The following is a 13,369-nucleotide window of genomic DNA, read 5'->3' as shown; positions in this document are numbered from 1 at the left end:
GAAAAACCTCTCGGTAATAACCTTGGGACTAGGCTTCCTTTAATGGATGGTGTTTATCAGGAAATAACACAAAAGTCATATTTAAAGGCGAGATACTACTCATTTTGCAGGGAAAACAAGACTATCCACCATTAACACTATTAGTCAACATTTCCTGAACTTCTACAAGTGAATAAAACCAAAAAAGTACAAAAGGTATGAATATTAAAAAGAAAGAAAAAATATCATTTTCTTGCAATGGTCTGCCTCAAAACTCTAGAAAATCAACTAATACCACCAAATAATGAAAAATGTCGAGATGCCAACATTGTGACCAATAACAAGGCAGTGGACATTCCCTTCCCATGGCCCCACACATGGTAAGTTCTTCCCCATCACCTTTCCACCTTTCTGCACAGCAGCTGTTGGTGGCAGAGAGAACCAGACCAGCAGAAGAGGCTGGGAATTCCAGATGCTGAATCTCCACTTATGCCCAGAACTAAAATTTTATACCCAATGAAATCACCAAGTGTCAGAGTAATGTGCAGAATCAAGGTGACGAAATTTTACCTCCCACGAACTCCTGCTCAGAAGATACTGGAGGAACCAAAATAAGAAAAAAAACGGATATGGGAACCTGAAGGTCAAAAAAATAAAAAAAGGAGCTGCTGCTGCTAAGTCACTTCAGTCGTGTCCAACTCTGTGCGACCCCATAGACGGCAGCCCACCAGGCTCCCCTGTCTCTGGGATTCTCCAGGCAAGAACATTGGAGTGGGTTGCCATTTCCTTCTCCAATGCATGGAAGTGAAAAGTGAAAGTGAAGTCGCTCAGTCGTGTCTGACCCTCAGCAACCCCATGGACTGCATGCAGCCTACCAGGCTCCTCTGTCCATGGGATTTTCCAGGCAAGAGTAAAAGGAGAGACAGAAATATAACAGTCAAGCGTCTGACACAGGAGTGAGGACAAGCCAGGACGGAGGTGGCCAAGGACTCAGGGGAGACCCCTCAGTGGGAAATGGGTGGAACCCCTCACAAGTAGGACCTAAGGGGATCTCCACAAGGGTTGGGACTGAATTAGTGATGACCATATAGAAACTGAAAGAGACACAGAGACATACAGATGGTCAACAGGCCATGAAAAGATGCTAAATTATTAGAGTAATGCAAGTCAAATCCACAATAGAGTTCCACCTCACACTGGTCAGTGGCCATTATCAGAAGTCTACAAACAACAAATGCTAGAGAGGGTGTGGAGAAATGGGAGCTCTTCTACACAGCTGGTGGGAATGAAAACTGGTGCAGCCACTATGGAAAACAGTACAGAGGCCCTTAAAAAACTAAAAATAGACTTACCACATGATCCAGCAATCCCACTCCTGGGCACACACCCGGAAAAGATGAAACCTCTAATTCAAAAAGACATATGCACCCTAACGTTCATAGCAGTATTATTTACAATTGCCAAGACAAGGAAGCAACCTAAATCTCTCTCTCTATATATATATATTACATATACATATAAATATATATAAATGTATATGTTTTACTTGTTTATATTTATATATAAATATATATATATACATATTACATCTATCTATGTATGGTACTTCATTGTGTGTGTATACACACACAATGGAATACTTTTGAGTGTGTGCTCAGTCACTTTAGCTGTATCCAAATCTTTGTGTCTCCATGGACTGCAGCCTGCCAGGCTCCTCTGTCCTCGGATTCTCCAGGCAAGAACACTGGAGTGGGTTGCCATGCCCTCCTCCAGGGGATCTTTCTGACTCAGAGATCTAACCCACGTCTCCTGCATTGCAGGCAGATTTTTTTTTTACTGCTGAACCACCGGAGAAATCCCACAATGGAATACTACTCAGCCATAAAAAATAATGAAATAATGCCACTTGTAGCAACATGGATGAAACTAGAGATTATCATACTAAGTGAAGTGAGTCAGAGAGACAAAAACAAATAAGTATCATATATATGTGGGACCTAAAAATAATTATACAAATGATCTTCTTTACAAAACAGAAAGAGACTCATAGACAAACAAATTTAGGATTACTGAAGGGGAAAGTGGGGGTGATAAATTAGGAGTTTGGGATTAATAGATACACAACACTATATATAAAATAAACAATGAAGATTTACTGCATAGCAATGCAACTATATTTAATATCTTGTATGACCTGTAATCGGAGAAGGCAATGGCAACCCACTCTAGTACTCTTGCCTGGAAAATCCCATGGGTGGAGGAGCCTGGTGGGCTGCAGTCCATGGGGTCGCTAGGAGTCGGACACGACTGAGCGACTTCACTTTCACTTTTCACTTTCATGCATTGGAGAAGGAAATGGCAACCCACTCCAGTGTTCTTGCCTGGAGAATCCCAGGGATGGGGGAGCCTGGTGGGCTGCTGTCTATGGGGTTGCACAGAGTCGGACACGACTGAAGTGACTTAGCAGCAGCAGCAGCAGCATGACCTGTAATGGCAAGGAATCTGAAGCTCTACACCTGAAACTAACACACTATTGTAAACCAACTGTAGTTAGATTTTTGAAAACATAAAAAAGTGTCTTCAAAAACCACAGTGTTTCATAAACAGCAGCAGAAGTGAGACAGCAGGTGAAAAGGGCCTCCACAGAGCACAGGCCAATAATGGCACTGGTTTTCTACTGGGGATTGATCTTTATAATGAGATCAGGAAAGGAGCCACTTTAACGACATAAATAAGTCAAAGCATCATACATTCTCTGAATCGTGCCTGTAGCTCTCAAGAGACCTGTCTCAAAAAAGAAAATAACCAGCAGAGCTCCAAATGGCCTGATGGATCGCAGACTGCTTGCTATTGGTCAGGCATGCGCTGGTGCTTGTTTGGGAACCAGAGACAGAAAAACATTTTGCCAGCAACGTGGGTGTTCTTTCCAAAGACAAATTAAGGTTTGTTTAGGACAACAGGAAGACTGCTTTTTTCTTTAACATAGAAGAATACGTAGTTGCTGGCTAAGAGGTTAACTAATTTGAATCTGTTCTAGTGAGGTGGATTGAACCTAGAGCCTGTTACACAGAATGGAGTAAGTCAGAAAGAGCAAAACAAATACTGTATATTAACACGTATAAATGGAATCTCGAAAATTTGAACCTATTTGCAGGGAAGGAATAGAGATGCAGATGTAGAAAACGGACTTGTGGACACCGCAGGGGAAGAGGATGGTGGGACAAACTGAGAGAATAGCACTGAAACATATACATTATCATATGTAAAACAGATAGCTGGTGGGAATTTGCTATATGACTCAGGGAGCTCAACCCGGTGCTCTGTGATAACCTAGAGGGGTGGGATTGCAGGGGAGGAAGGAGAGAGGTTCAAAACAGAGGGGATATATGTATATCTATGGCTGATTTATGTTGATGTGTGGCAGAAAACCAGCACAATATTGTAAAGCAATTATCCTTCAATTAAAAATGGGTTTTCTTGATGGCTTGAACAGCAAAGAATCTGCCTGCAATGTGGGAGACATGGGTTCAATCCCCGGGTCAGGAAGATCCCCTGGAGAAGGAAATGGCAACTCCAGTACTCTTGCCTGGAAAATCCCATGGACAGAGAAGCCTGGTGGGCTACAGTCCATTGGGTTGCAAAGAGTCAGACAAAACTGAGCAACTTAACACTTTCACTTCCACTTTCCAATTAAAAAAACAATAAAACACCAGGTTCAAAGGTGTTTGTGCCTTCGTGACAGCATAGCTGTCTCCTTGCTGTCTCAATTCCTGCAGTACAAAACCAGAAACTCCACAGATTCAGACACATCTTCAAGTAAGCCTCTTGCCATCTGAACATGGGCTTCTTGCTATCTGAAATGCAAGAGCCAAGTATGATTTGAATAATGGGGGATACTCTTTATCTAAGTATCTAAATGTACACCTGTATCTAAGGGAGGGGTCAGCCGACCTTTCTTGTGAAGGGCTTTTTACTGCAGTTACAGCACAGAAGCAGCCACATGTAAATGAATGATTGTGATCCTGTGCCTGTAAATCTTTATCCACAAAACCCCATGGTGGGCCTGAGTTGGCCCCTGGGCCATGGTTGGCCGAACACTGATGTAGACTTATATGATCAAGACTTACATGTTACTCAGCGTAACAGGATTAGACCTACTACATTATCACCATTCCAGATGGCAAGGGCTTTGATTAGACAAAATATGAAAAAACAAGACAGGCCAGGCCAAAATGAGTAAATTCTGAGTTATAGTATGTGCAATTCAGGGTTAGGGAGAAGCAGCCATTTTTCTGAAAAATGGTTTTATCAATCTTTCAAGTTTACGTTGGTTTTTAAAAGATGCAGGTTTTTTGCTTTTTTTTTTTAATCAAATTGTTAACCGTCACATAGCTCTGAAATGGCACTGAGAAATAAGAACAGAAGCCAACCCTGAAGGCCCTCCAGCCCATTCTCTGTACGACCATTTCTTAGGTGCTCTGTCCTTCCACATTGTGTTTTTCTCAGAAAGGATCTGGTTTAATCATTGACTATAAAACATTTTTATGGCATTCTTCCTCAGACTTCACCCCCAAATTGTATGTCACAACACAACAATCATACAAAAGACACATTTGAGTTATGAATCATCATAATGAAGTAAACACCTTGAATCCCACCTCCTAAATAAAACCAGAAGACCAATACCTTACATCTCTCCATTTTACTTTCCAACTATTTCTTAGCATACGCAGTAATACACGGTGTATTAAAATTATATCGTTTAAAGTTATAGTTTGATAAGATTTATCATCTAGGTACTATTTTCTACCACCCCCACTAACCCTTCATCCGTAATCTCCTTGATCTCTCTACGGAAGCTCTCCTAACTGCCTTTTCTAAAAACAAATAAGAGCTTTATTGGGATATAACTCACACACCATAAAGTCTGCCCTTATAAAATGTGATTCGGAAGCTTATTCATTCACTTACATGGTTGTATAACCACTGCCTAATTCCAGAACATTTTCATCACCTGCAAAAGAAACTCTGTCACTCCCTCTGAAACTGGACTCCCCCTAAGATCAAGCTCCCCTGCAGAGTTTATCATCAACCCTTCTATCTAAAACTCTATTCTCTTCCCTGTCCCGCCCGGTTCCCCTCAGGATGGAAGAAGAAGGGGGACTGAAACCAAGCAGGACCCCATGGAGACTTCCTGGGCACAAAAGTCCTTCTGTTTGTCCCCTGCTTATTTGTAGAAAAAGGCTTTAGTCTCCCAGGCTTTTCCTGAGTTCCAAAGAGCAGATTCAAGCAGTTATTTATTAGGGAAGTGAGAGAATGTGGAAAGAAAAGACAAAGGGTCAAGAAACAACAGTTCAACAATAAAACGGAGTGCAAGTTCCTCCCAAGGGGCATACAGAACACTCTGACGTGTATCTTTGAGTTGTTCTGCAGAAATAAGACCCTGGCCCAGGTGGAGGACGGTGATGACAGGCTAACCCCAAGCACTAGACCCTAGACTGGTTGGAACCAGAAGGTGGACGATTAAGATTCCTGAAATACCCCCTGTTACCTCATCTCCTGCCCACAGGAAGGATGTGCAGGAGCTGATACATACCCCTAACCCTTCCCCTCTCTTCATCTTTAAAAATTCTTCCCTGAAAGTCATGGGAAGGAGTTTGGGTCTTTTGAGCATGAAATGCCTGTTCTCTCTGCTTGAAAGTGAAAGTTTCTCAGCTGTGTCCGACTCTTTGTGGCCCCATGGACTACAGAGTCCATGGAATTCTCCAGGCCAGAACACTGGAGTGCATAGCCTTTCCCTTCTCCAGAGGATCTTTCCAACTCAAGGATTGAACCCAGGTCTCCCGAATTGCAGGAGGATTCTTTACCAGCTGAGCCACAAGGGAAGCCCAAGAATGCTGGAGTGGGTAGCCTATCCCTTCTTCAGTGGATCTTCCCAACCCAGGAATTGAACTGGGGTCTCCTGCATTGTAGGTGGGTTGTTTACCAACTGAGCTATCAGGGAAGCCCTTCTCCCTGCTTGGTGCCCTACAAATAAACATTGGACTTTCCTTCACCACAACCTGGTGTCAGCAGACTGTCTGCCTCTACAGGCAAGTGGAACCAAGTTCGGTTCAGTAACTCCTCCCCCAACTCCCTGGGAACCATACTCTACTTTCTGACTCTATGAATTTCCCTACTCTGGACATTTCATACATATAATAAGTAGATTTTTGCATCTGGCTTCTTTCCTTTGATGCGTGTGTGCGCAGTTGTGTCCAACTCTTTGTGACTCCATGGCCTGTGGCCTGCTAGGCTCCTCTGTCCATGGGATTTTTCCAGGCAGGAACACTGCAGTGGGTTGCCATTTCCTTTTCCAGGGGATCTACCTGACCCAGGGATCAAACATGCTTCTCCCGGGTCTCCTACATTGGCAGGCAGGTTCTTTACCACTGAGCCACCTGGGAAGCCCTTCTTTCTTTAAAATGATACAATTTTAAAAATAACTTTTTCTTTTAAAAATTTACACATTCATAGCAGAAAATGAAAATATTATAAGAAAGGATGAATAAATTTTAAGTATTCTCCTAGAGATAACCACTGTTAACATTTGTATAAACTTCTTTTTACAGAATTGGAATCATACCAGACAGTGTTTTAAAATTTGATTTTTGACTTAATGCACTGGGTATATTTTTCCCCACTGTTTTTAAATATATTTGTTCAAAGTATGACTTTTAAGGGTTATATTATATTACACTGTACACACATACCAAAATTTATTTGATTAACCTATTATTAGATATTTGTATCACTTCCAGTTCTTTAAAAATAATTTTAAATGAATAAAACATGATAAATTTGCTTGAAATGGTATCTTCATAGGCATCCATGACTATTTCCTTGAAATAAATACCAATAAACACAGTTTCTGTGTTAAAGGGTATATTCCATGGGTGGCACCTTGACTGGGAGGCCGACACTGGTGATTTATATGGTCAAGGACAGAGGCAGGACACGGCAAGTTTTAACAGGCTAAGTTTTAAAGTTTTAAAGGCCTCAGACTTCAAGTGTCAAAACATTAGAGCCATATTGACGTAGAAGGAAATATGTAAAATGATACCCAAGTTCACCCTTATGGGAAACACAATTTGAAAACAGTCTGGCCAGGAATGGCCAGGCATTTTTACTGCTTTCTAAGTCATTGTATTAGTTTTCTTTTCCTGTGTAACAAATTCTGGGGCCCTGTGACCTGTTTGTGACCTCACGGTTCCTGACGGTCAGAAGTGGGCCAGTGTAGCCGGTTCTCAGCTTAGGGTTCCCCAAGGCTGAAATCCACTGTCAGCTGAGTGTCGCCTGGCAGCTCTGGGATGAACCTGCCTGCAGGCCTATCCAGGTTGGAGACAGGTTTCTACATCTGTAAGACCAAGTTCCCCATTTCCTTGTTGGCCGTCAGCAACTGGAGGCTGTTCTCAGCTCCTTTCCCCAGGTTCCCCTCCCATCTTCAACCCAGCAGCGGCCATCGTGTGATGGGGTTAGGCCCACACAGGTAATCTCCCTTCCTATTCTAGGGCCAATTCACCAGCAACTTTTAACTATGCTGTCGAATGCCTTTTGCCATGAACACAGGGTGATTGTGGGAGAAATGCCAGGGAGCAGAGATCACAGGGCATCTTAGAATTCTGCCACCCCGCCTGGGTGCTCAGTGCCAACTACACATTCATCACCAGGAGCATTTATAAAGTGCTGTGCCTGACCCCGACCAGACCTAAAGACTCGGGACCCCACAGGTAGGGGCCCCGGCAGCACTGAGAAACCTCGAATGGGAAAGTCACGCCTGAGCCTCAGGGAACCAGTGTGCTGTAGACAGAAACACAGGAACAGTAACAATGAGTGGTACACTAATGACCCAAAGAAGCAAAGTCTGTCCCTGGTTGATCATAGGAAAAGCGAACAATCTGACCTAAGGGAGAATCGGGGGCTCTCTCTGTTACCTCCAGATCCCACTAACTTCGCTTGACTGGAATTCTGTTGCTGTAAATCCGGCAGTGTGCACGACACCCACTAATTGTCGGCTGGTGTCTGGTGGGTCAGAAGTCCGGGGAGCCCTGCCCGGTTGTTCACGTCAGACGTCCAGGTGTCAGTCTGGCTAGACTCCGCCCTGGAGGCCATGGGAGGGAATCCACTCACAGGTGGATTCGTGGTGTTGCTGTATGACCCGGATTGACTTGCCAGTGTGGGCCACACAGTCCAGGGCCTGGGAGCACAGCCAAGGTGCTGCCTGCGGAGGGCAGGGCGGCTGGGCCTCATCATGCTTCCCGGTGGGTTGGAGGGGTGCCCCAGGACCACGCACTCATCGTTGTTTCAGGTCAAGGGCCCTTGGCTGAGGCCCAGCAGAAGGCCCAGCAAGCTGCACACCCTCAGCCTGGCTGAGGTCTGAGGGCATCAGGACAGGCAGAGAAGGACTAGCCTGTTCACTTCACAACTGCTGGGGCCCCCACAGTGCTTCCTGGGTGTCATAGGACCTCGGTGCTCCAAGGCTTTCATGCTGGGAAGTCCCAGTTTCCTCTCTAGCCATCAGCTCCTCCTCACACGTAGCTTTCACCTTTAAATCCACCAAGTGTGTGGGTCATTATGCTTCAGAGGAGACTTGACTTTTACGGGTTTATTTATTAGGTCTACCTGGGTGATCGCCCCTTTGCCACACTTGGGGGCAAGTCCATAGGGTGAGGGGCACTGGGCGTCATTCTTAGAAGTCTGCTCTTTTATCCACCATCTCAGTTTCTGCTCCTTTAGAAGGCTTCCTGGTAATGACCTTAGAGACGGAAACCTCTATGTCATACCCCAGAGAGGGAAGGGAAAGCAGATGAAGAGAGAGAGTCTGGGAGTTCCGTGGGTAGGGGTGGGGTGGGGATGCAGCTGAAGGCACGGCCAGCACCAGACCCATGGGGAGGAGCCTGTGGAGCCTTCCTGGAGTCTGGCTTTTTCCAAAAAGGCCCAAAGGAATCTGAGTTGAGTGGACCGTCTGGAAGGGTCTCCTTTTAAGAGTGGCTCCGTGCAGACCCCTCCCCACAGTGCAGGCCGACTTCATGCGGGATGACCCGTGCTTGCTCATCTAACCCTCGGTGCTGCTGTACAGAGCAGCCACCTGGCGTTACTTCAACTCCAACTGAGACATCCCTAAGGCCATGCCCTTTTGAGCCTGGTGTGAGATAAACACGAGTCCTCACCTTCTCCAGGTGAGCTGAACCATCACCTCTCCCACCTTCCTGTTAAGACTGCACCCCCACACCTGACATTCCCAATCCTCTTTCCTGGCATTATGTTTCTCCCTAGCACACTCCATCTTCCAATCTGGTACATATTTCATATTTAAATTTTAATTAATTGTCATCCCCACGAGAACATAGTTTCCACAGGAGCAGAGGTATCACCTGTTTCATTCACGGATGACTTCCCAGCAGTTAAATATTATGTGGCATGAACCTGGCATCTCGATAAAAACCCACTGAATTAATATAAGGAGGATTCTGATCTAACCTATCACACTACACTTTGGTAAAAAGAAACCATTTTCAGTCAAAATTACATGGTTATTGGTTTTTCAAAAGATGTTTTTTGAACCGTTTTGAGTTTTCTACAGTTTATTTCTGGCTTCCCAAGTAGGAGAGAACAAGCTTTAGAGGGCTGTCTTAGACAAACAGGTCTAGACAGAGGATAGTTTTTGAAGAGTAGATAAATCAGACACATATGATTTGTATTTCTCTCTAAGTTTACAGAGATTTAACAATGAATGAAAGATACTCTTCAGGCAAAATAAGTTTGGGCTTCATCCAATGTGAGATGCTTTGAAAACAAGTTCAAGATGTTCACAAAAGAAAACAAAGTGAAAGAAAGCAAGACAGCAAGAAACATCATTCTCATTCTCATGACTGGAAATTCATTGTCTAACCCTCTTGTGACCTAATTACAATGACCTTCTGCATTTAAGGGCTGATTCCTTCTGAAACTTTTAACATTCTTTTCATAACCATTCCAGCACATCCCTCACCCATTTCTGGAAAACGAGAAATGACAGTGCCGCTGACCACCATGACTTCGCGGGGCTCACTGCCGTCAGACCTCGTGCCTGGCCGATGAGTCCTACTCGTCTTCCTTTTTGGTCACCAGCCCACTTCCCTCACCCTGAAACCTCCCGTAACCAGCTTTCATCCCCGACTCCTGTCCTGACGGGGATGCTGTCACTCAGCCGCCTGCCTTTGCAGGGTGTCTGAACCTTGAGAAAAGGCAGACGCAGAGAGTGACAGAGGAGCCAAGAGCACGACGGGCCAGAAACACGTTTGTACCCGGGGGGCCTCTATTGTTGGTCATGACCCTGATTTTTTCTTTACATTTTTAAAAAACAGAAAATGAAGAGACTCAGATATGGGCCACTTTTTTCTTGGGTACAGTCTGAATTGGAGACACTTGACTGCTGCTGCACAGAGAACCTGGCTCTGCCTGGCCCTCTGGGCTGACTCTCAGCCAAGGCCCAGTCTTCTTGCCCCTCAAAGCTGGACGTTGGGAAAGGAGTGTCATGGTGCCAACAGTTTCAGGATTTGTAGAAAAATAGGGTCAAGATGTGGGGGAGGGGGCTGGGCCTGAATAAGGAGAGTGAAGGAGGTGGCAGTTTTAAAGAGGACACCTAATTAATAGGAAGGTAAAACAGTCCAACTTTCAGAAGAAAACACAGAACGATGTGTAATGACCGTGGAACAAAGATTTCTTAAACAGAAACAAAATGCACTAATCATCAGAGAAGAGACTAATAAATTGGACTTAATTAAAATGAAGAACTGTGTTTAAAGGAAGAGTGAAAATTCAACCACCATGGGAGATGATATCGTCTATTTGACTAAGGACCTGTGTGCAGAATGTATAAAGAATCTATGAAAGCAACAAGCAAAGAAAGACAATCTGATTCTAAAAATGGGCAAAGGCTTGAGCAGGCATCAAAGGAAAGACAGCGAGAACGTCCAAGGAGCACAAGAGAGGAGCTCGACCTCACCTGCCAGCAGGGAAAATAAGCCACAGCCTGAGTGAGACCTCTTGTCACACATGCCCCAGTGACTGGGAGCAACAAAACCAACAGCAGCAAGTGCTGTGGAGAAAGTAGAGAAACCATAAATCACCCAAGTCATTGGTGGGCAATAACACCATACAATTGCTTGGGAAATCTGTCCGGCACGATCTACCACACGGAACACATACATCCTGTGGCCCACCTGGTCCATTTCTAGGTGCAGACCCAGAAAGAATGGACACGTGGGTTCTGAGAGGCGTTACAAGAACATACCAACAGAACATACCAGATTTGTAAGAGCCCCAGACTAGAAGTCACTCACCTGCCCATTGACAACAGAACGGGTAAGTAAACAATGATGTGATCATACCATAGCTTACTATCGGAGAAGGAAATGAATAAATCATACTCACAGGCAACAACACAGGTAAATCTCAACAATTTAAAAACACAGATGGAAATACTACAGGTTTTAATTCCATTTATATAAGGTTCAAATGCAGACAAAATGGATATGGTATTTAGGGACGCTAAGTTTTATGGAAAACCAGAGCAGAAACAGAACTAGGGACAGAGTCACTTGTGGAGGTCATGGGGGCTACGACGGGAAAGTCACATGAGTGGTGTGGGCTCAGCCATGCTCTGCTCCTAGACGTGACTCTATGGGTTTTCACGTCCACAGTCATTTGATAAACTATGATTTACACACTTTCATCTTTGTGTATGACATTTTATTATAAAAAACCAAACTTATATCAAGTATTCCTTCTGTGTTCAACCTCCACAGAAAACAAAAATGGAAACTCTCCAACTAAATATGAGCAACTCTTAACTTCAGAAGAGACTGAAGGCCCACCATGTGGGGCCTATGTGTCAATCAGAAAAAGGCACCATCTTTTGAAGATGATTTAGTGAAAGCTGCCTCCTTGGGCGGATCAGCCAGTTGGGGGCACTGCTAGGGGTTTATTCGGCCTCTGAGCAAATAAAGACGCCGTCCTAGGGGACACAGGCTCACAGTGAGGTCACGTCTGCTGGAAGTTGTGATGGGTCCTCGGGGTCCTACCCTGCCCCCACCCCCACCCGCCAGCAGCCCTGCCTGGGAGAACAGAGCTGACACCAACAGGCACACAGGCCCGCCCAGGCCAGTACACATGCAGGACACAGGCCGCCGCCCGTCCAAGCCTGCTGGATGCTGACGGCCCCCGGCCTTACCGCGTAGCCCTCTGTCTTCCTCTGACACCACCTGAGGAGAGCGTTGCGCTTGGAGCCGCCGTATTCCCGGGCCAGGGCCGCCAGGGGGTCTCTTCTTTCCACACTAGTTAGAAAGCAGAGATGCTGACGTTTAGAGTCCACAAATACACAGAAAATAATTAACTAAATGAGAAAAGCAAAAGTCAATGTCTGTCCAACGAGACTCTAAAAAAATCGCCCACCAGACCCATTAACAGCACATTTTTATTACATTTCACGGTATGAAGCAGAAAGGGAACTGTGCTTCCTGGCTTTCAGGAGTCTGGTGAGGGTTTTTTTTTTTTAATCCATCTGCTGCTCTATCCTTCTAGCCTTTTATTTATTAAGTACAGCATCATTTAAAGACACCTATAGAAAACAGTACATGTTCCAAAGCTACACCTATTTCTACGATAACATATACAAGGAATACTGGAAGAGCATTTTAAAAACCCCAGACTAGTTGCTTATGGGAGGTAATGGGAATGGAGTTTATATGGTCAGCGTCACCATTAACAATGAAGTTACTGTGACTTTGCAAGTGTTCACTATGCCTGGTCTTAATTCATCACTGAGAGCCAAATTTCTAGGCATGACAAATTAGGGAAGACTAAAATGAAGGCTTGGAAAAGAGTTTCTCAATAAACGAAACATTTACCAGTTTTCTTTAAAAAAAAAAAAAAAGAAAATAGACATGACTGCAATAATAATAATACAAAAATTACCAAAGTAAATTTCTATTCTATTATCGGCTTGTCTCAATGACATGAATATAAAAATGAAATAATAAACTAACCTCACTAATCTAACCTTTTACGATGAAGGTATAATATGAATAGCATGGAAAAATACACATAGTCTGTTTGTATGCATTTCTGGTACAAAAAAAAGAATAATTTTGGGATAGCACTAATTCTGGTCCTGAAAACCTGTTTTGATTATTTAAATCCTCTGCACATAAACAAGACAGAAATGTAACAACTGGGGCTTTAAATTAAACCTCTGAAACATATGACTTCATCTATTTGGGTCCAGAAACAGACCACACCCAAAGATTTGACAATGGCTGAACTGAGGTGTTCAGACTTTTATAAAACCCTTTTCTAATACTCATAATGG

At 44.1% G+C, this 13,369-nt stretch overlaps 1 protein-coding gene across 10 annotated transcripts in view; it reads right to left on the bottom strand.

Moving 5' to 3' along the window:
* The window catches only part of SPECC1 (sperm antigen with calponin homology and coiled-coil domains 1), a 206,640-nt gene that overhangs the window by 26,177 nt on the left and 167,094 nt on the right, over window positions 1–13,369 (bottom strand). For all 10 annotated transcript variants that reach the window (XM_086358622.1, XM_086358624.1, XM_086358623.1 and 7 more), the window contains one exon: window positions 12,233–12,335. In XM_086358622.1, coding sequence (XP_086214748.1) covers window positions 12,233–12,335 — 103 coding nt within the window. The remainder of the gene's footprint in view (window positions 1–12,232; window positions 12,336–13,369) is intronic.

This window comes from Bos grunniens, chromosome 19 (assembly GCF_055505025.1).
Source record: "Bos grunniens cultivar Pamir isolate PY7600 chromosome 19, Bosgru_T2T1.0, whole genome shotgun sequence".
In the NCBI taxonomy this organism is placed as follows: Eukaryota; Metazoa; Chordata; class Mammalia; order Artiodactyla; family Bovidae; genus Bos; species Bos grunniens.
Note: the sequence above shows the minus strand (reverse complement) of the source record. Positions and strands in the feature narration are given on the sequence as shown.